The sequence below is a fragment of the Bradysia coprophila genome, unplaced genomic scaffold (genome assembly GCF_014529535.1).
Source record: "Bradysia coprophila strain Holo2 unplaced genomic scaffold, BU_Bcop_v1 contig_151, whole genome shotgun sequence".
Taxonomy (NCBI): Eukaryota; Metazoa; Arthropoda; class Insecta; order Diptera; family Sciaridae; genus Bradysia; species Bradysia coprophila.
In genome coordinates, this window is record NW_023503423.1 from 9,998,205 (window position 1) to 10,017,982 (window position 19,778).

At 36.3% G+C, this 19,778-nt stretch overlaps 2 protein-coding genes across 2 annotated transcripts; both read right to left on the reverse strand.

The window, feature by feature from the left end:
- Window positions 1-1,133: 1,133 nt before the first annotated feature.
- Window positions 1,134-3,959, reverse strand: LOC119074950. Its single transcript, XM_037181339.1, has 9 exons — window positions 3,883-3,959; window positions 3,681-3,813; window positions 3,542-3,609; window positions 3,377-3,467; window positions 3,171-3,316; window positions 2,140-2,332; window positions 1,843-2,074; window positions 1,601-1,775; window positions 1,134-1,310 (listed from the first exon to the last, which is right to left on the reverse strand). Exons 1-9 carry the CDS (start codon window positions 3,931-3,933, stop codon window positions 1,167-1,169), a joined length of 1,233 nt encoding a protein of 410 aa, XP_037037234.1. The 5' UTR covers window positions 3,934-3,959; the 3' UTR covers window positions 1,134-1,166.
- A 2,594-nt stretch (window positions 3,960-6,553) lies between these two features.
- Window positions 6,554-16,487, reverse strand: LOC119074951 (barH-like 2 homeobox protein). Its single transcript, XM_037181340.1, has 4 exons — window positions 16,159-16,487; window positions 7,013-7,352; window positions 6,854-6,945; window positions 6,554-6,798 (listed from the first exon to the last, which is right to left on the reverse strand). Exons 1-4 carry the CDS (start codon window positions 16,271-16,273, stop codon window positions 6,671-6,673), a joined length of 675 nt encoding a protein of 224 aa, XP_037037235.1. The 5' UTR covers window positions 16,274-16,487; the 3' UTR covers window positions 6,554-6,670.
- Window positions 16,488-19,778: the final 3,291 nt, after the last annotated feature.

A 19,778-nucleotide genomic window follows, 5' to 3' on the forward strand; every position in this document is an offset into this window, starting at 1 on the left:
CTATTGGGCGAGTCAGGTCCCTTGACTGACTGAATAATTTTCGATAATAGATTTTTGTAATTGTAATAAAACATCATAAAATGGTCTTGCTCGAAGCCAGCTCCCTTGCTTTGTCATAAATTTTATTTTTTTAAACAAATTTTCAGAATAAAAATTTTCAAATTTGGCAATGCTTAAGTTTTATTTTCGGTTAAAAGACAATGGAAAGAGAGAGAGATGGGGAGATAGAGATAGAGAAAAAGAGCGTATGTCTTGATTACCTCTTGAATAAAAATTAAACTCGTGTGAATACGGCCCTCGCTTCGCTCTAACCGCAAAGTAACACTCGTTAAAACTTTTTTTTTCTTATCATCGACACCAAGATATCACACAAAAAATGCTTTTCGCAATGAATCCTAGATTATTACTCCAGTAAGAATTATTCAAGTTATCGTGTTATCAAGGACCGATCAAAATGTGACAAACATTTTCTTCATACATTCATGTACAGTCCCGGAATTATAAGAAGTTACATTTACAATCCAATTCTCCTTATTCAATCCACATGAGTTGACAACGTTACGACATTTACGTATGGATGTGTATTATAAGGTGTAAATCGCATGTGGAATGAATAACGTCAATTGGATTGTAATTGTTGAAAATGTAACTTCTTATAATTCTTCCACTGTAGTCATAGTAATCATAGTGAACATTTTGCGACAAACATTTTAGTGTTTATCAACCGTAAGACCCATGACTTTCCGTCAAGGGAACAACAATTATCCATTGCCTCAGACAGATCCAATTCGTCTACCGACCGTTGTTAATTACCTTCCGCACTTCCCACAAAAACGTAAATTTAAATTTTGAATTCAGACTTCAGACAGAATGCGTCACCATTAACGATGTCAGTTATTTTGGAACTGAACACAGAAGGACTTGCGTCACCTTTAAACCTTAAGGGTTTTTTGCCTGAACTGAGTGAACGAATTTCCTGAAATGGAGGATGTAATCAACTGTAAGTGCTATTATGACACGCGTGCTCATGTGTCCTTTTCTCACTACTTGCAGGCTCCGATTGGCGGCAACACCATCTGTTTTCATTTAACAGATTCCAATTATAAAGTAAAAAGTCTATTGATTGATTTCTATTGTATTTGAACTTATACTCATGTAACAACAATTTAAAAGTTGAATTTTTCCACTTGTCCCCATAGCAGAGTCGTTACAGTAGATACACTGTGCTCACCATCTATGTGCGCTATGTATTTGGCTCGGTCTTGACAGTATTTCAGGATCTCACGTCTGTTTCTACAGAAATGGTCTATCTGAATAAGAAAAAAAAGTTACTTTAAAGTTGTACATTAAATCGCAGCCAAATTCGTGCCGCAATTTACTTCAGCCTGTTTTTCTACTGGTCCACCACTCATACAACATAACTCTCTTATACGCGTTTATACGGTTTCATAAGTACTATGCGATTTTATGGCTATTAAACTTGTGTAAATAGATACAAGGCAGTGAAGTTGTATGAGATGACTAGCAAAAAAAAAACAGCTGAAGCAAATTGCCTCACATATTTGATTGGAATTAACTGTAATGAATCGAAGCCATTTACCTCCGTCACTACATGACTAATAGCACAACATGGACTGTACAAATCTAAAAACCCCAATTTTGCATATCTTGTGTTCTTGCTGGAGTGGCGACATTCGTTTATTTCTGCATTCTTGATTACTTTGGTCCGTAAACGATCCAAACATAAATGTTGGCGACAGTGAATAAAAACAATTCTGATTGAACGGAAATCGATTAACTGGGTGGGGTAGTGGGGTACATGTGAGGAGAAAGTGCAATTACTTATTCGGAATAATAAAAAAATTATTTTCCATAACTTCTAGATCCGCCACACTCGACACATATCCTACGAGTATCCAACCATTTTCCAAACAATCACGTTTAGTTATTCGTTCGAATAAAATGGAAGCTACCAACTTTCGATTCAGCTGATGTACACTTTGTACTTTCGATAAATGTTCATCAAATTCTTTATTCAATTTGGCATATCTTAACAAAAGTACCCTAAAATCAACTATGGGAATATGAAACTTATGTAAAAAAAATGTTTTGTAAAAAAGGAAGAAGGAAAATTATTACGAAAAACTAAATTCCATCTTTTCGCCAGTAATCTAGATTGAGTCTTACGACCAGACCCAATTTGTCCAAGTAAAATTATTCGTTGTAAATGGAATCCCGAATCACGGTTCAGTTTTGATGTGTACATACATTGATCTATTGCATTCTTGACACGGTTACAGTTCTCTTCAAGATTATTGTTCAGAGTCAACCGCTGAAGAAAACGAATTCTAATAAAAATTGGCTCAGTTTTGACTCGAAAAAAGTCAATATCTTGTATCAGTAAAGTTATCTGCGGACAACATACTGCCTTGATCAAGTAAAAAAATCCACTTTCGTATCCAATGTCATACAATTTCTCTCTCTCTCTCCATCTGTCTTTCATACATAATACAAGGATGAAATGATGGATTATTTCCGTGTAATTATTCCAATCTTTCATCCTTGTCTTATGTATTATGTATCTTATGTATCGGTGTATGGAATTAAAAGGAAGGAGAAAATGACTAATTGCTCGACAGGGTTGTTAACAAAAAATGTTCTCTCAATTTGTGAAGAATTTTCCAGGAGACGTCATTGGAATGTAGATCGAAATTTGCTTCGCCGATTTTTCAACTGGTCCACTCATACAAACAAAAGTGATTATCCTTGCACTTACACGTTTGTCGTAATGGAAAACTATGATCAGTTTTGCATGAGTGGATCAGCGGAAAAACTGACTGCTGAACCAAATTCATGTCTTTGTTCTTTTTTTTATTTTTTATTAATTCTTTATTTGTCAAAAACGAAAATCCACTTGTATTAAGTGTAATAAATGAATACTGAATACTGAATGTCGAAATCTCACTGACATGTAAATTCCCTATACTAGCGCTCGTGGCGCTCGTATTTTTTTTGGATAGTCTTTATCACCAGTTTTTGTATACAAAAATTTAATTGCGATGGACGTGTCAGTGGGATGGGATATGTTAAAACCAAATTTGCAGAAAAAGTGCATACGCCGCAACTGACTTTTTTCTTTTAGAATAATTCGAGATTATTGTGCAACTTACCGTCGTGGTATTTTCGAAAAAAGATTCAATTTCGTTTACGTTTTTAAAACCAAATCTTTCCGATACGCTTGGGACAACGTTGATAACGTTTGGAGAAAAGCCTGCCGCCTTCAACGTGCGATACTCATTATTGTCTGCTGGAAAGTCTGAAAAGTTTCAATTCCTCAAAAGGTGACGTTCAGTTCACTATACCAAAGTTATTTTACTGAATGTTATGAGATTTTTCTCCGTCAGACCATTTGCTTGCAAGAATGTGTTAAGTTTACGCATCACGTCAACGGTATCGTTATCATATCTCTAGTGTAAATTTAATTAGATATCAAAGGAAGATTCGAGTACTTATGAATTATGATATTAATTTCTGAACTGACATGTCCTTTGTAATAAATTATCGGACATCCGTACTCTTTCGAAAATATCTGCGCGAATTTTGATAAATCTACAAAAAAAATATTTGACCTCTCAACAATTTGACTGAACATGTGAACTTTATCTTTAATCCACACTTACCGACAACTCCTTCCGAATCAACTACTGTTGTAAGTAATCCATAATTGTCGCTGGTAATTGCTTGGCAAAAGGAAAGGGCGTCCTCCAAATTTAGCTTAAAAGGTCGGTCTCTCGATAGGATCATAGTCATAATCTGTTGTTCCATTAAAATTTGATTTTTTTTTCTTCATATTTTCAGTTTGGTATGGACAGTAAAACTTACACGGAATAATTCATAAGGACTGTGCTTCCTTGGCTTATCATGGTTCTCCATTAGTTGAGAAAAAAATCAATGTAAATAGAGAATGAAAATAAAATTATGAACGACACAAATCAGGGCAACTACGTTCATTACAGTACCACGAAAGAACTTTAGGCTTTCATGAATTACTTTCTCATTATTAAACTTTTACACTCGCCAAACCATGAAAACACTGAATATCACGCGTCAAAAGTTCTCGAAAATCACACTTTTTTAGTTCTCTCTCAGCAGACCTTGCAAACAGGTCTAGGGATCCAGGCGATATTTTACTTAATGGTGGAGTTTGCTCGACTTCGTCTCGACGAAACATACATACTGATGCAAAATTACATCTGCATCTGTGTACTAACTGGGCATTGCCCACCCTAAAATGTTGATTGCCCACCCTGAAAAAGCTAGATCCAAAATTTTTATATCTGGAATAGAATGACCCCAGTCCCTTTTAGGACTACTTCTGTGCGAGTAACTAGTACTAACTTTTTCAGTTAGCTAATTCGAACAAAGTGCTTGCCGAGAAATTTGTATGAGCTGTTAAACATGATCATGGTCATAAACGCCGACTCTTGGTAGCAGACTCCGCTGAACTGTTTCTGAAGAAAACTTATTAACTAAATTATTTAGATTGAGAATTAGGAAGGTAGAGAGGACCTAAATTTAAACATTCTTTTTCGGTGGTTGATAGCTAAATTTTCGTTATAATAAAGCTAGTGACTACAACTGTCTACGTTCAACGACTAAGTGATACTTAGTAAGTATTTACTAAATAGTCACCAAACATTTTTTGGTGAGTTTTGTGACTCTTTTACAATAACTGTCTCACGGCCTATTTTATATACTGTGTGTACTGAGACTGAGTACTCGATTTAAAAAAAACCTAGTTTGCAAAATGAGGACAGACAGTGCATTTTCGGCAGAAATATTTGTATGAGAAGAGTTTTGGTGCATTTTCGGCAGAAAGTTTTGGTGCATTTTCTACAGAAATTTGGTATGAGAAAAGTTTTGGTGCATTTTCGACAAAATGTATGGGATCAAGTTTTGTTTAGTGACTAACAGTTTAGTACATATGTCGCGAATATTTTGTATAATGTTTTAAGAAAAATAATTAATATTTTGTTAACGCAACTTCGGGTTTGAACAAAAAGGGGCAACTTGCAACTATTATAGTATTACAAGTCAGTTTATTTTATTTCTAGAGCAGTGTTAGACGAAAATGTTAAGATGCGGCACAGTCTTCTTATCTAGCTTTGTCTTGTTCTAAAAATTTTAATAAAAAATATACTTTAGCACATAAAGCACCAAAGGAACATAAGATTCGTCTAATTTTTGTCAAAATTTGATTTCTTATATTTTTTGGGTTCAAATGCAATTTAAGCAGTTTTAAGTGACTTTCATGTGGAATTTAATTAAAAAAGTTCAAAAAAATCTTTATTCCTCAAAATAGACTGGCTGTCTCAGTATTCTCGTGTCTTAAATTGAAAACAAATTTGCTGCGTGGCATTCAAGAAATTGACATCGAAATTTCAGGAAAGATCCTCTCACCGCTCACATATTGCAAACTTTTGTACCTGTCAGTTAACTTTATGAGACAATTATGTATAGGTTTGTTCCGAATAACTGCTAACCCGAACTTTGACAACACGAACGTCGAAGATTTCATCCACAGAGATGAACATAACCTAACCAAGGGGGTAATCACTAGTAAATCAGTAAATCAAGTAAATCACGGTAAATCACAAAAAATTTTGAAAAATTTTTGAAAATTTTTTAATTGTCACTGGATTACATTTCGAAGTATCGTGGCCGTAAACATATAGGATAAATTTCATGAACTAATACAAATTGAAGTAAATAGATTCAAATTTAGTAGAAACTTCATTTTTGATTTACTTGATTTACTGTGATTTACTGTGATTTACCGTGATTTACCGTGATTTACTGAGCTAGTAAATCAGTGATTACCCCTCGAACCTAACCGTCAACAAATTTCTTTGTAAATTTTTCGTTAAAATTTACGTCAACCTGAAAGTTGAGGTTATGTTGCCTTCTATGGATGAAATTTGACATTTCGAAATGAACTTGGAACAAACCTATTATAAGTCTAATTCGAATTTTTCACATTGCCCAGCCTGAAATTTGCCTCTAGCTACGGCCCTGAGAATGGTGGACGCTGTACGCAATTTTGTTTTTTTTTAATTACGAGAAAAATTCTGAATTTTATGCCGAAGGCCTCCAACTTCCACTGTTTTGGGGCTCATAATTGAAACATAATTGCAATGATAACGTGCAATCTTTTGTTACTACGCTCGTAAATGGAGGGAGGCTTCTATTTAGATGTTTTACCTCATATAACCACAACAACAGGTTTCGCCCTTCAACACGACTTGTTAGAAACGTCGTAGTACACTTGTACTCTTCATCCGAGTGTAGAAGGCTTTCCAAGATCAGTTGATGTACTTACATTCACAGTTGAAGGTACCGTGCGCCCTTTACCTTTTGGGCGCCATCAACACTTTGAAAAATGAATAGATTTTTCTTCTTGTCATTTTGGGAGTCTTCAAGTCTTTTTTTGGGCGCCAGTTTTTATTTGGGTGCGATCTCGGCTCAAGTATATAAGACAGAATCAAAAGGTATTCATTTTTGGAGTTACATTTATTTTCAATAAAAGATTCGACCGGCCTCCCGGTCCTAAAAATTGCACATATTCGCAAAAATGCTATTTACACTTTTCGTTCAATCAATTACGTTATCTTCACATCTGACACCCATGCACATAGTTCACATTACGGAATATAGCTGCTGCTGCCGCCGATGTTAAGAACGAACAAGCGTTCGGCGAAAATGATGATATTGATGTTGGACAACAAGTTAAAGCCGACGCTAAATTGAATTAGATTTAGAGAATTTGTACAAAAAAGCAGCGTTTTTCAATTACCTGAATGTTCATTGGAAATCATTTCCTTCTCGAGATTTGCTTGGTGCCTTAATTGCTCCAGTCGTAATTGGTTCTGTCTTTTCCATTTAGTTCTGTTCGATAAAAGGGGAAAAGGTACATCGAGCTGATTATAATGAAAATGTCATTAACACTCATTACCGTCGGTTTTGATACCATGTCTTCACTTGAGTTTCGGATAAATTTAAAGCATCCGCAACATCACTTCGATCGGCAACGGACAAGTATTTTTGACATCGAAATTTTCGTTCTAAATAGGCTAATTGAGCATGTGTAAAGGCAGTTCTTCGTCGCCGTGGCTTACGGCCCTGTTTTCCCGTTGAGCTAAGCTTCAAATCCAATCCAAGTTTATCGCATTCATTGTCTGACATTCCTGTATGTGTGAGTTGGCTGCGAAAGTCTGTATTTTCCGATCCGGATGATGATCGATCTTCAATGTCGATTTCCATATCCTCTTCCGATTCATTTGAGTGATGAGAATCTAGAAATTGGTAGTAGTTATCAGAGGATGTTACTGGTCATAGCACTCTAGTCACACTTATAGATGCTAAATGTGCTTGTGAAACTACTTAAAATTTTTAAGTGACTTTTCACTTCTGACCTAAGAGAACCTACAAATTCTGTGAAGCTGTCAGATCCTCCTAAGAGGTTTTGAAATTGTCATTATTAGAGGCGCATAACATTGCATAATTTTGTCTCAGCTGAAACACCTTGAGGACATAATTTGATCGTAATCCATGAAAATGTGTACATTCATTCTCGAGGGGCGGGACTTTAGTTAAACAAAAACCTATTTTGTGTTTGAAACACGATCAAATAAAATTACTGTACATGAGTATAATGAAACACCTCCAATTAACATGCAAACCTTAAGCGTTGAATTAAGCTCTTTTGTGTGACATGAACGATGCGTTGAATCAAAGACATTTCTTTTATCCATTCAATTTGTCACGTTTATGCTCTAAACCGTCGGTTTTTAATTATGGAAGCCCCACTGACTTTTCATTTAAGAGACGACGACGTTATGGGTATAACGCCACAAAATGGGTTGGGTATATTTGTTCCTGACTGCAAAATGTGTAATCATTATGAGACGTTTTCTCTTACAATGAAAATCATGAAAATGTTACTCGCTTTGTTTAGAATATTGCTTAGTGTTTGATACAAAATCTTTTACTTCATTAGTTTCAACAAATGGTCGACCACAGCCAGATATTATCTGTCCTTTTGTCACCGTTGTCGATAGCAGATGACTAGGTGATAATTATATTGACGACTGATTTATATCTTGTTTAAACTTCCGCTTCCATCGTCAATTAATTTTCTAATGCCATAACAACGTTTTTACATTGAAAAAGTGTTTGCTTTAATTCACAATCTAAAGAGAGTAAAAAAAACAATGTCTCAGCTGGAACCACACATCATTATATATATTTCTTCAATAAATAAAATATCCACTTGAACGTTCAACCGAACAATTTTCGAGGATACGAAATAATAAAAAAAGATGAAGAGCCTATTGACTTCTATTGTACAATTCTACATTACAATTCGATTCGAGATATAGACGAGGAGAAAAACATATTCTTCCTATTATATAACTTACAGCTGTAAAACATTGGCATAAATATGGAAGGATGTCTCCTTCAATCATAACGTTGATCATTCAATACCATAGTTGGTAGCGAAAAGTTATAACGATTATGACACGTGGCAGTTTTGTAATAATCATCATTTTTGCATTACATTTTGAATGTACGAACTCTTACGCAGCACTTAAGTATCTTCAATTTATGAAAATTTAAAGTGGAAGATATCTAATTTTAATGGGTTAGGTGGGATAGTGCAGCAAAATGCATATCAATGTATTGATGAAACGTGGCTTCATGAAATGATTCTGTGCATCAGTAACATATGTTTTATACATAGAGATACCTAGAGGAATTATGACGTTTCCCCAAAAAAAGTATGTTAACCAGTACAGATGAGTAGGATAAGGGCGGTTAAGCTGTGTCAGAATATAGATGATACATTTCGTCAGATTTTCAAACTGCTAGTCACGGAGTTTTATTGAACTTGGCTAAAAATTTATTCATGATTTGCCTTTTACACTGACTAACATTCTAAAACCAGCCAGTCGAAGACATTTTAGGTTTTCGATATTTTTGACATTTTCTACTGCTTGAAACGTCATTCGTTTAATACGGCTGTCCTTGTCAAATGAATATAATACGCTCGCGTATGAGTAGGTCAACCAATACACAAACAACTGGCATTTGACATTTTAAACACTGTGAGCCTCAAAACATTGAAAAATTAAAAGCCCATAGGTTCATTCAAAGGTCATACGATTTGTCAAATTTCTGGTCAAATTTTATCCATAACGACCTTCATCAACATTTGTATGTAAAATCAGGTAGACTATGTCGCTGCTATCAGGTAGGCTATTAGGTACGCAGGACCAAGGTTCTGAAAGAACAGGTTAAGACACATTCGAGTTTATCACGAAGGTGATGTAATCAAAATTTACCTGTAGCGCTATTAGGTTTGGAAAATTTTGTTTTCAAGTTCACTTTTCAAACAATATACATGTCTAAATTGTCAAGATTTTTGTTTCACCCGCCTTCGTAAGTGTCTTAACTTGTTCTTTCAGAACCTTGCGCAGGACAACATAAAAAAGAATTCATCTACTCTGAAGTTGTCAAATTTAAGAATCCACCTCATCGATCTGCTTAGGTACGGGACGTATCAAACAAGGATAAAACAGTTAATTGCTTCTTATGGAATGAAACAGTTTGTCAAAAAAGCGACTAGAGTAACCGAGCACACCCAGACTAAAATTGATCTAGTTATGTCTAATTTGAATGTGGAAGCAGAACCGTTGCTAACTGATAAAATTTCTGACCATTCTACGGTTCAGATAAAGATTGATGAGTTAGTGTGTGAGAAAGTGACAACGAAGACGGTAAAGAGACTAGTGGACTATCAGCCTGAGAAATTTAGACAATCGTTGATGGAATGTGATTGGGATAGATTGGTAGATGAAAGTGTTACGTTGGATGAAAAATCAGACAGCTTGAGTGGATGGCTAGTATGTGCGCTGCAATCATTTGTTAAGGATGTGAAAGTGACGGCTCGATCGGCGAAAAAGTGGTTTGACGAGGAGCTAAGTGAAATGAGAAAAAAGAAGGAGAAACTGTATGCGCTGGCAGTGTTCAATCCCACTGTTTGGAATTGGAGAAACTACAGAATGTGTCGAAACATATATCTGACGGCGATAAGAAATAAAAAACAATGGTACACTGAAAGAAAATTGAATAAGGCAAGTGGAGATTCAAAGGAGACGTGGAAAATACTGAAATCGTTATTGCAAAGCAAACAATGTGGGGAAATACGTGAAGTAAACATAAACGGAACGACTGTACAGGAGACGAAGGAAATAGCGGACAAATTGAATGAGTTTTATGTGAAGAGCGTAGTTGACATCAATCGTGGGATCGGTAGAAGCACCATGGCCGAAAACGAGGATGATGATCAGGTTACACATACCTGGTCGAGCTTCGAGCTGAGGAACGTGAACGTCAAGCAACTAGAAATGTGCTTATCGAGAATGAACAACAAAAAAGACGTTGACCTGATCAGCCCAAAAATCATAATGGATGCTTGGCCGATTATAGCAGAGACGGTAGTTGATGTCATCAATCAGTCATTAAATAATACGATGCCAGAGAAATGGAAATTAGCCACGATCGCGCCTGTTCCGAAAGTCAATCAACCGAAAAACGCTGAGGATTATAGGCCGGTAAATATGTTGCCAACGCTGGAGAAGCTAATAGAAACAGTGGTGAAAGACCAATTAATAACTTACATCGAGGAAAACAACATTCTATCGAGATTCCAGTCTGGGTATAGAGAAAAACACTCATGTGAGACGGCGCTGAATTTTGTGTTAGCAAAGTGGAAGGAAATCAGCTCGAATGGCGATATTATACTGGCAGTGTTTCTGGATTTGAAACGGGCGTTTGAGACAATTGATAGAGAAAGGTTACTCCGTAAATTGAAATTATTGGGATTCTCAAACGGAGCGTTGTCATGGTTTGAAGGATACCTCAACAACAGGAGCCAAAGGACAAAAGTGAATGGACATATGACATATGAAAGTATCCCAAACAAGCTAGGCGTGCCACAAGGTTCAGCACTGGGAGCGATTTTGTTCATCCTTTACATCAACGACCTGCCATCACAACTGACATACGCCTTCATCAATTCATTCGCGGATTACACTTTAATATATCTGCATGGAAAGAACATCGACGTACTAAGCGAACGAATGAATGGTGAACTTGACAAATTAAACCAGTGGTTGCGAATTAACAAACTTAAGCTCAATGCGTCCAAGACAAAGGTTATGGTGATTAGACATCCCTCCATGGTGGCAGCAGTAAACAGGATAACAGTCGATGGAGAGGAACTGGAAGTAGTGAACAATATCAAGTACCTGGGAGTCCTAATTGATTACAAATTAGATTTCAAACAAAACGTGGACTACGTATGTAAAAAAGTGGCGAAAAAAGTTGGGGTTTTGTCAAGATTGGCGACAGATTTAACGATGGAAGCACGAATCAGCGTTTACAAATCCATTATTGCGCCACACTTCGACTACTGCGCTTCATTACTGTTTTTGAGCAATCAATCAGCATTCGATAGACTCCAAATACTTCAAAATCGAGTGATGAGATCAGTGCTGAAGATCACACCCATATCATTCATGTTGGAAGCGTTGGACTGGATGAGCGTGAAACAACGAGTGTATGCAACGACGTTGACGTTTGTGCGCAAGCTGCGAAGGGGGCTGATGCCAAAGTACCTCGGCGAAATGGTTACATTCAACAGTGACATACATCGATACGAAACGAGATCGAGAGAAGATTTCTATGTGACAGCTAAGAAAAGTGTTAAAGAAAGGAATTCGTTGTTTCATAGGGGACTTGTTTTGTTTAATTCACTGCCGAGAGACTTAAAAGATGAGGACAATGAAACGGTGTTCAAAAGTAATTTAAAGAGTTTTGTGAGGACAGTTTTTGTTTAAAATTGAATTTGTTGGTAAAAGAAGAGAAAAGAAGATGATGATTAAGATGTAGACGATAAATTTTAAATTTTGTGATAATCTATGTGATGATGTAAAAATAGCGTTGCTAAATAAATGTTCAATCAAAAAACGAGCCATCAGAACAGTCGGAGCGTTTGCTGCGACTGAGCCCCGTACAACCCCTTATATCTATTGCGTACGTGACCCTAGTGCGTCTGTCACCCTACTTTGACCTTAAGCCTATGCGCCGGTTAAAGTAGTTAAAGTAAAATTATTATGTAATGTGTACATCTTAGAAATTGCGCATAGCGCAATTACGAAGCCCCGTACGACGTTCCTTTCAAATAAAACAAAAATTTCAAATAGCCCTAAAATTTTAATTTATTGAGTATAAATACACATAGGGCCTAGTATCGGCCTCAGTCCGAGGATCCAATTTTTTTTTTTTTCAACTACATTCTATTCGGCCTTTGATTACCTTCCAAATGAAACAAAAAATACGAAAAACGGATGAAATTTGCTCGAGTTATATGTAAAATACACATAGGGCCCTAGTAGCGGCCTTAGTCCGAGGACTCAAATTTAATTTTTTTTCAACAACATTCTATTCGGCCTTTGATTACCTTCCAAATGAAACAAAAATTACGAAAAACGGATGAAATTTGCTCGAGTTATATGTAAAATACACATAGGGCCCTAGTAACGGCCTTAGTCCAAGGACCCAAATTTAATTTTTTTTTCACCAACATTCTATTCGGTGTTCGATTATCTTTCAAATGAAACAAAAATTACGAAAAACGGATGAAATTTACTCGAGTTGTATGTAAAATACGCATAGGGCCCTAGTAGCGGCCTTAGTCCGAGGACCCAGATTTAATTTTTTTTTCAACAACATTCTATTCGGTGTTCGATTATCTTTCAAATGAAACAAAAATTACGAAAAACGGATGAAATTTACTCGAGTTGTATGTAAAATACGCATAGGGCCCTAGTAGCGGCCTTAGTCCGAGGACCCAAATTTAATTTTTTTTTCAACAACATTCTATTCGGTGTTCGATTATCTTTCAAATGAAACAAAAATTACGAAAAACGGATGAAATTTACTCGAGTTGTATGTAAAATACGCATAGGGCCCTAGTAGCGGCCTTAGTCCGAGGACCCAAATTTAATTTTTTTTATACAACATTCTATTCGGCCTTGGATTACCTTCCAAATGACACAAAAATTACGAAAAACGAATGAAATTTGCTCGAGTTCTATGTAAAATACACATAGGGCCCTAGTAGCTTTTCACTTCTAAGGCCCTAATTCACGGTCCACTCACCCAATTTTTTTCCTGGATTGGTATTGACAATACCTATCATTTGCCGTGTCATTTACATTTCCATCGTTTATTTTGCCATAAATATCACCAAAAGACCTTAAATCACTTAGGTGGCCCTAACTCACGAAGGGCCGACCCGAATATGCCCATCTTCGAACTTAGCCTCACTATTTTGACTATCTTTCAGGGAAAAAAAAATTTTTGAAATCGGATTTGATTTACTCAAGATATCGACGTGACGGACAGACGGACAGACGGACAGACGGACAGACGGCCCAAATTTTTATTGCGGATTCGTCATCTATGAACATAGGCAAACACTTTGCCCTTACCGTCTGCTTCGAATTCCATCAATTACACACGGCATCGTAATCCTATAAGCCCCTTCGTACTTCGTACGGGGCTAAAAACCTACTACGGAAATGTATGAAACTGTCAAATTTTGTGTGTGTCACCTGCGTGTCTGCATGACCTCCCCAAGTAACTACACAGGATACAGCCTTGGTTTTTCCTACAACTAACGTAAAGAACAATTCAGTTTTCTGAAGGTGGATCGCACCGCATCCATTAACTAGTTATTTGTTCACAGGGGCGATAAAATAAGTTCATTTCGACTCAACGTTTTTAACAATTCCGAAGGTTTCCAAAGTTTCAACAATGCGATAAAATTACTTTTTTCTCATGATATTTCGTGAAAAATATATTGTACTAGTGTAGTACCCGGCTTTGCTCGGGATTATTTTAATGACCAAATATTACATTTCATATTTTGAATGAATTGAATTTTTCTATCGGTCCAATATAATATCCTCAATATTTTCATGCGTAAAAAATAAATTCTCCATAGAAAAGTTTTCCACGCATCAAAAATAAATTTTCACCAAAAAATATTTTCGCCAAAAAAAACACGCGTTGAAAATTTTCACGAGTCAAAAATTTTCACGAGTCAAAAATTTTCACGCGTAACAAAAATGTTTCCACGTTGAAGAAATGCATTCATGACGTTAAAAGGAAAAAAAAATCATGCGTTAAATAACGCATGAAAATGAATTTTTTTTCACGCGTTCTTCCTACCTTTTCCTTATTAGACGGTATGCCAAGTTTAATGTCTGTAAGACAAAATTAAACTCTACATTATAGATCACCTGCAACTTTACATTGTGTTCTTTACATTAAGAGCAAGCAATTTTTGTTATAAAAGCAAGGCTTTTCTTTCACTTTTAGAAATTCTAATTTTTATATTTTTGATTTTCTTCAAATTGATTTTTCCTAAACTACATGACCAAACAGTTCAAAAAAGACCTATGGTCTGGTCATGGTCACACATCACCCTCAGCTGCTGTTAAAGCTAATTTTTTTGACCACCCCTAAACGTTTAAAATTTGGTTGCGGCGTTGGACTGAGAAAAGAAAGCACGTCTATTTCAAGAGAAGGCATAATTTGCACGACATGACAAAAGACTTGAGCTCAACGACAAATAATATCTTCGCATCCATCCAAAGTATACTTAATGCTAATCAGATCCACATTATTATTGTAGAAGGGGCTAATTTTAACAAAGTCTTTCAAATGTCGTCGTTTGATCATTGCCTTTAAGGGTGTCTGGCTAATTGAGAAATGAGAATTCAAGTCATGTTCGGTATGTTACAGAATGCATTGCACATTGCACTTAATTGCATAGAATACATAGAACAGCAATTGGTAATTAAATCGTCCGCCTTAATTGTAAATGTGAAGTTATTTTCGCGGATTTATCAGTGAATAAAGTCTGCCAATTAGAAAAGAGTTGGTAGGTGTATTGTGCAGTGCTTTTTGACATGCAAGTCCTAAGTACATCTTATTTGCATTTACGCGTACAACTCACGAATATTGTTTGATGTCACCATGCATATTGCATATTGCATATACCAGAGACAGTGAAACACTTCGTAGTGGAATAAAAAGAAAATTAACTCAAATTTTATGCATGGATACATGCAACCCAAAAAATGAACAGTATGGAAAAGGACTCCAACAGAACAGCACAGAAATTGAATTATGAATGTCCGCATTCGAATCTAGTCCTTACATTATTGTTAAATTGTGAATTTTGATATGATATAGTAGACTACCTTACTGTAAATCGCGCCGAAGGCAAGAGTATTAACCCCACAAGTCAAAATAACAGTGATCAAACCATTGGCGTAAGTAATTTTACTCCGTGTATACGGGAAATGAGTCATTACTTCATTGACATGATTGAAACTAATTTCCCGGGGCTTGCTGAGTAAAATATGCTGCGCCTTTGGATCTGGCTGCAACCCTCACACTTGGCAAAAAAAAGTTCCAAACCAGTACGTAATCTACTATTACTAACTCTAGCTAACCATATAATGCATCATTTCCGTCGGGTGCTGCAAGTAAACGCATTTTACTAGCTGCATCCTCCGGAAAATCGATTTCCTTCACACTAGTGTTCGTTTCCGGGTGTCTTCCCGCGTAAAATATGCTACGGAATGGTTTTCAGATTGTTATTTTGACCTTTGTGGCTCGTCGTCGGCTCGAGATACAAACACAACCTTGTTAAAATCAATATCTCCAAAACACGGGAAAGTACTACAGTACTACAGGGATAGAAAAGCGAAATTAGACAATCTAAATCTAGATTTTTGTTTTAGTATTTCATTCTTGTTGCGAGCGTTTGCCTAAATTGAGAAAATAGAAATCTAGGTTTTCATTGGTTCAACAAAAATTCTTGTTGAACCACAACAACTCTCAAATCAGAAAACATGTCAAATTTCCATTTTCTTTCCCTGCATTACACGACTTCACTTAGTGGAACCGAAATCGCAAAAAAAAACTTCCTATCCTAATTTTCACCATCATTTTACTCACCATCATTTTGTTGATTGGTCTCGATCAAATCACTCAATAAGTCCCTTATTAAAAATGATTTCGCACTGTCTTGCATAGTATTAATCGAACTAAAATTCTTTTCGCAAAAAAACATTTAAGTTTTCCAGTTCATAGACACTTCAATTAATATCGAAAATAAAACGATTCATTCCTTTAATCCAGAGTTAAGTTCATCATCAAAGTCCGACCATGGAGTATTACACCAATAAATATTGCTTCTCACAAGATTCAGTTACACACAAACTGATGCTTCCTATATGGCAATAATATCATCGAACACCGTAATTTTCCACAAAAGACTGGCAATATGTTTGCCAAACTGAAACTTATATGGCTGAAAGAACCGTTTTACGTCTTTTATATTGAATTTCCCCACTTTTACCAAATCTAATTTTCTCTATTGCAAAGAATTTTGCAGATTTACGTTTTTTTCCCGTTATCCTTTACCTACACGAACATTAATCACCCTTTTAAAAATGTTGGGAAAAAAAACTCTCTTTTAAAATCCAATGCCAACATCCATGTTTCCCCGCCTTGTTTGTGTACTCGTCTACGATTTCATTGGACAGAATTTAAAGAACATTTTAGTGCGAGCACATCATTGGTTGGATGTTTACCTCATATGATGCTGTGGATAGTGATATCCTTCAGGGAAAACAGTTGGAAAATGATTTTCATTTTCCGCATACAAAAGAATCCATTTCGTTTATGGTTGCGGTTTGTACATTATAATGATCGTTAGTTAGGATTATCTTAGTGGTATGCCAGAGAGGAGTTTTGTTCTGTATCCGTTTTGCATAAACTCATTACGCGAGTAACACAAATGTGTTGAACAATTTCGAGTTGAAGCACAAGTACTATGGAAACTGTTTTGTTTGTGTGTTCAAGCGGTTAATTAATGAATTATTTCTATTTGGGTCGTAATTTGAACCATTTTGAAAACTTTTTTATCAAATAAGTGGAGCACGTTCCCAGTTTATAAAAAAATAAAAACTGAAATTAATGTCGTTAGGCTGCTTCAACATTTTAAGGCAACATGTATTTTGTTGGGAAAACAAGACAATGTGCAATGAAGAGACCGTACTGACATACACTTAAAAAGGAAACAAGATCTAGTTACTTTTTTAAGGTGTCTTATCTCGTAGAAAACATATGAGTCCTAAAGTTCACATTAGTCTTATGCATTAGATTTAAACCGCTGCTCTCTTGACACAAGTTCAAACTGCAGCTTTCTGAATCTGCCGTTAATGGTGGCTCGACCACGATAACTAAATCATAAATACATGAGTCCAATGGTCAAAGAATCTGAACTACCGACACCGAACGTCAACTCAGCCAGCTCAGAAAAAATTATGATAAGTAGAGCAAATATTCACCTACAATCGCGCAACGTGGGCCTTCAGGACGAGTACAGTGCAACCGCCAGTTTTTGGGAATAGCCACATCAATTAAAAGCTTTCTAAAAAACGAGTTTACTGGTATTATCACAGCACTGCTACTAGCATGAACACTGTATTGACAAGTGTCAAATTTAGAGGATTTAGTGATACAAGCTACCGCTCAGGATTGTTTGTATTGTATGTTTAACCTCATACAACGAAAAGAAGTCATCTATCTGTACATACAACAGAAACGCAGTGCCTAATGTGATTTCATCAGCATCCGAATATTTTCTATGTTCGTTCTAGTAGCAGTGCTGTGGTGTTATGCAAGGGCCTCTCTCAATAGACCAAGCTGACAAATTAAAATGAAAACTCATATATTTTAATGTGTGTGTGACAGCTTCGTGAACATACATTAAAAAGGGACTCTTGATGTCAACAGTAAAGGGACTCATAAGTTCAAAAGTAGCAAATTTTTCAATGAATTTCGGTTCATAATTCCTCTAGGTAGTCTACCTTAATGGTATTATCATGTACACGGAAAAGTTCCAATATGCGTGTGAGATCTATAAGTGGACTAAGTATTCAAATTTTTTGGCATATATAGGTCTGTTCCAAGTGCAACATCGAAATGTTAAACGTCATCCATAGACAACATAGACAAAATGAATGGAAAAGCGTTGAGGAAATTGTGGATGACATTTGACAGTAAACTGCGATATCCAAATGCAATTTGATAAGAGCCGTACAGTGCCGGACTGGCTCAAAAAAGCCCTTCGGGCGTTGTATGGAGAAATTTTTCAAAAAGCCATTCGTTGTCATTTATCCATACAAAAATCAAAAGGCCCTTCGGGAATCGCCCGAACGCCCATAGGGCCAGTCCGGCACTGAGAGCCGAGTTAAGTCCTTCTATGAAATTTAAAAGTTGCAACTTGATCGGTTGATGTAAGATTGTTTCATTGCTTTTCTCTTTAATTTTCCCTTTATTTTTCTCTTCAATCTCCTTCAGTATGTAATTAGGGTAGTGGTCTGTATAATGTATATTAAAGAACAGATCTTTAGCACCCCGCACCGATTGATGCTTAGCCTGAGAATCCGACCATCATCTATACTGCTGATTTGCTAATTTTGCTTGTATACTTCAACGCTTGTGATGTGATACGTTTATATTTCGAAGCGCAATATGAAATGAATTCTGCACCTACTATGCGGCACACAGCCTAATTCAAGTGTGTAGTGACTACACTGTAGTATTAATTATTATTTTGCTTTCGTCTTTCGTGAGTTGTCACTAAGCGGCCATAAATTCATAAATGACGTCCACTACTTTTGGTCGATTCTAGACTCCCCCTACCCCATCGTCACGCAAAAATGGTCAAATTTGACCCAATTTTGTTAGGGCCGTCACGTTTTCTTGAGTCCCCCCTTCCCCAGAACGCGGACGTCATTTATGAATGGTCCCTAAGAGGATTGTTTTAGGTGCTGAAAGAAAGTGCATTCAAACTACGTGAAGTATCGACAAGTCAATTATTTTCTGTGAATATAAAATATTCGGAAGCTGATGAAATCACAGTAGGCACTGAGTTTCTTTTGTATAGATGGATGACTTGTTTCGTTGTGTGAGTTCAAACATACAATACAAACAATCCTAAACGGTAGCTCTTATCACTGAAGCCTCCAAATTTGACACTTGTCAATTTAGTGTTCATGCTAGTAGCAGGGCTGTACGAGTTTGCAATACTTGGCTTATTAATTCGTTTCTAATGTAGTGAGATTTCTAATATTTTCATACGTCTGTGCTTCTACGGATACTGACAAGGAAGCTACAGCAACATTATAAGATGCACAGCCTTTATCGAAATCCACGGATTTTCCGTGTTGCAGAAAACGTTGTATAGTCACAACGTTAACGTCACATCTAGTGACGAAAACACCCACTTTTCGTAACTTGTTGTATAAATAAGTATTGTTCTTCAGGTCAAGTTTGATAGTATTTAAATAGTTATTTACCTAACGATTGAGTAGGCCCAAAGAGTTACATCACAAGGATGCGTGTGATGTATTGAGCTTTTCATGTGTCGGGGCCGAAAAGGGGGTTTAGCAGAAATTTTCTCGGGTTTTCGGCTCCTTACATGAAAACGGAAAATTGTATACGCACTATACAAGTGAAACACAGAAACAGAAAAAGTGTCGGTTTTCAAAATTCCGTGAGTGTAA

Bases quoted from the DNA above. Each gene is read 5' to 3' on its own strand.
- LOC119074951 (XM_037181340.1), bottom strand. From the start codon at position 16,273: ATGTTTTTTTGCGAAAAGAATTTTAGTTCGATTAATACTATGCAAGAC. The intron at 7,353-16,158 runs GTGAGTAAAATG...ACCAATTTCTAG, and splicing joins GACCAATCAACAAAATGATG to ATTCTCATCACTCAAATGAA. The intron at 6,946-7,012 runs GTAATGAGTGTT...TTTATCGAACAG, and splicing joins ACATGGTATCAAAACCGACG to AACTAAATGGAAAAGACAGA.
- LOC119074950 (XM_037181339.1), bottom strand. From the start codon at position 3,933: ATGGAGAACCATGATAAGCCAAGGAAGCACAGTCCTTATGAATTATTC. The intron at 2,075-2,139 runs GTAATAATTTTC...ATATTCCCATAG, and splicing joins AAGATGGAATTTAGTTTTTC to TTGATTTTAGGGTACTTTTG. The intron at 1,776-1,842 runs GTAATTGCACTT...CCGTTCAATCAG, and splicing joins TTTTTTATTATTCCGAATAA to AATTGTTTTTATTCACTGTC.